Here is a 3,280-nt window from a genome sequence, read left to right on the forward strand (position 1 = left end):
AAGAATATCTGCTTTCAACTAATAAGGTCCCGTTTTTATTAACTTTTATGCACTCTATATTTTTTTGTACTTGAAAAATAATGCAAAACCACCTCTATTTATAGGAGAGGAAGTCTTCCTTGTAATGAATAAAAATAAATGAGGGATAATAAAGAGGAAAAATGACATAGAAGTTGCAAGAAATAATAGATGAATAAAGAGTGGGAAGTTACATGAAGTTCAAGGAAAATGGTGGCCAAATTCAGCCACCACTATGTTCTAGAAGTCTCATCATGTTTTATTTTATTACGTTTTTTGAAATTTTGTAACTCTTGAGAGTTGGGCTTACGTATTAAGGATGGACCGCGATAAGTGTCATCACGACTATAAATTTTAGGATTGTGATAAATTGGTGTCAGAGCAGCTAAGTTCTCTGGTCTCCTAAGTGTAACAGCAGAATGACTAGTAGAATCTCATAGATTGATACATAAACGTTTGTATCTATCTTCGAGAGACTATAAGATATCTCTAAAAAAAACTTCTTTGTTTTGATTCCTAAGTCGTGTGGGTTGTTCTTACCCAATGTTCTAAGTTTTATTCCACGTTTTTCTACTCAAATGGTGAGAAGTAGATCTCGAGAGGCTAGAGATGTTGAGCTAGTATCAAAGGAGGGATCCCAGACTAGAGGATGAGGTAAGGTCCGTGGACGATCCCGAGCTAGAGGGCGAGCATGAGGACCTGCCCTTGTTAGAGGTAGTGCTAAGGGGACCTCCCAAATCACGAGTTTAAGTGTCCAGAGGACATGGCGTCGTCTCAAGTTCCACGGGGTACTACTACCCCAATTCTGAAGGGTCTGCGGATTCGATTATTGACTCATTTGGAGGGTGTTCCCTTGAGTGCACCTGGTGTTTCTTATATTTAGAGCATTGTACCGCCATTAGTGTTGACGTCGGCTTATGATATTTCTTCAACTTGGAGTATGATTTCGTTGTCATGGCTTTGAATTTTGGGTCAATTTCAAGAAACAACTGCTTTTATGTGACATCATAGCAGCAAGTATAATCGCACGCCCTCTGCCAAAACAAAGGACATTAACTATAGGGGAAATGATATAAATAACATTTCGGATAAAACTATTGACATAAAAATGACCATTAAATTTTAATTTCATTTTCTAGCCATTTCTCGCAGCTTTATACAGTACTGATACAAATTTGATGCACGTCTTATACAAATATGTATTCTATGTAATAAAGATACAATTTTTATTTGCATCTTATACATATATAGTAGATATGAAAATTAATTTTTCGTATGCTAATATGTGCATGAAACGATAGAGTTTATGTATATACCTTTCGACTTTCTTTAAATTGGTTGTATCAACACCGCAGTGTTGAAAGGAAAAGACAGTTTGGAAAGTACAACAAGCTAAAAACTTCAATAAAGAAATACATTCTTTATACTTCCTAATGGGTTATTATACTAGAACTCTATGAAGAATTGTCAGAATCTAGTATTGATTCAGAAGAATGAATCAAGAAATTGAGAACGTAGAAGAAACTACTCGGGTTATAGAAGCTAAAGAAGATGGAGAATTGCTAAGAAAAATCCAAGGATTAAAATTTAATCTTCGAGTAGAAGATAGTATGTTCAATAGATTACAAAGAACTTTATATATATATATATATATATATATATATATATATATATATATATATATATATATTATACAGCAATGATACAAATTCAATGCAACTTTATTTAAAAATACAGATTCTTTATAACAATGATACAATTTTTACACATAAATTTGTTGCTTTTCTATTTTTACTAACTGTATCAGTATGATATATGAACTGTATCTGAACTACCTGAGCCATAAGGACATGATCATAATCTGAAATTGGGCCGAGTAACCATAAATATCCAAAGGTCCAAACATAAGTTAATTATTTTGGAAAAGGCTGGTCCACATTTTTTCCCTTTTAACTCTATGAGTAATAGGTAATAGATATGAGTAATGCTTGACAAGTATTGTAACTTAAAGCCACATGTCATAAACAATCTTGAAAATATAGATAGGATCGAACAGACAATTGCTTGACCTTTTAGAAAACTCTCTGCCATGGCCGACCACCAAGATGCAGAGCCACCCCCATTACCACCTACACCTCTCTATCTACCCGACCCCATGTAAACTGCTGATATAAACAAAGATCCAAATCAAGAACCCACAGAGGGGGAAAACTCTTTCAAGTCAATACTCCTCAATAAAGTGAACTCACTCAATGGCAACTCTCTAAGTCAACACAATGGCAAAATGCCGCTAGTTACAGAAGAAATCGATGACATAATTGTCTTAAGCGATGAAGATAAGGATAGAATCTACACTTCATGGATATTCTCCATAATCATTAAACTCTTCAAAAAGAACCTTGCCTATGGCTACCTGAGAACAAAACAGCTAGATTTATGGAAGCCATCGGAACCCCTAATAGTGGTGGATCTGGGGAACGGGTACTATATTGCGAAATTCACAAACCAAGAAAATATGCAAAGGGGACTCCATGGTGGACCTTGGTTCATCACAGGGGATTTCCTCTTAGTAAGGCATTGGGAACCAAACTTCACCCCAGAGGCGGCCAAGACTACCCACACTGCTATATGGGTGAGACTGCCTTCCTTACCAATCGAATTTTATGACAAATCCATTCTAGAAAGTATCAGCCACAAATTAGGTACACTTCTCAAAATTGACACATGTACCCCAGCAGCCTTAAGAGGTCTGTATGCGAGGATCTACATCCAAGTCCCACTAGATACCCTCGTGAAGACCTATGTCACCATGGGAAACCATAGACAGAATATAGTGTATGAAGGAGAAGGAGTCTTATGCATCAGATGCGGCAAATTGGGGGACACACATAAGATCTGCCCCACTCAAGCTACCACTACCCAGAACAAACAAGATAAGAATGGTGCATCTACCAGCTCATCAGCATTTCCCCACAACGAATGGCAAACCATCAACTTCAATAAGAGAAAGACGGGCCAAAAAGTCCAACAGTTGCAGAAGACTACTGCAGATTCATAGGTAAAAACACCACACAGGTAAAAGTGTACAACGCTGCCTCAGGTAAATTTCTCAACTCAAATTCCTTTTCAGACATTAATGAAGGTACCGATATAAGCAATGAAAGAGATAACCATGTGTCTAATTCCCCCAAGAACTTTATTAAGAGGCAAATAGGGAAAAACCTGTTATACAAAGCCATAATAGTAACAATAATAAAAAAGG

General features: G+C 36.5%; 1 protein-coding gene across 1 annotated transcript; it reads left to right on the forward strand.

The window, feature by feature from the left end:
• Positions 1 to 2,302: 2,302 nt before the first annotated feature.
• Positions 2,303 to 3,076, forward strand: LOC124889733. Its single transcript, XM_047401708.1, has one exon. It carries the CDS (start codon positions 2,303 to 2,305, stop codon positions 3,074 to 3,076), a length of 774 nt encoding a protein of 257 aa, XP_047257664.1.
• Positions 3,077 to 3,280: the final 204 nt, after the last annotated feature.

This window comes from Capsicum annuum, chromosome 12 (genome assembly GCF_002878395.1).
Source record: "Capsicum annuum cultivar UCD-10X-F1 chromosome 12, UCD10Xv1.1, whole genome shotgun sequence".
Classification (NCBI taxonomy): Eukaryota; Viridiplantae; Streptophyta; class Magnoliopsida; order Solanales; family Solanaceae; genus Capsicum; species Capsicum annuum.

Coding starts and splice junctions, on each gene's coding strand:
- LOC124889733 (XM_047401708.1), top strand. CDS start 2,303: ATGCCGCTAGTTACAGAAGAAATCGATGACATAATTGTCTTAAGCGAT.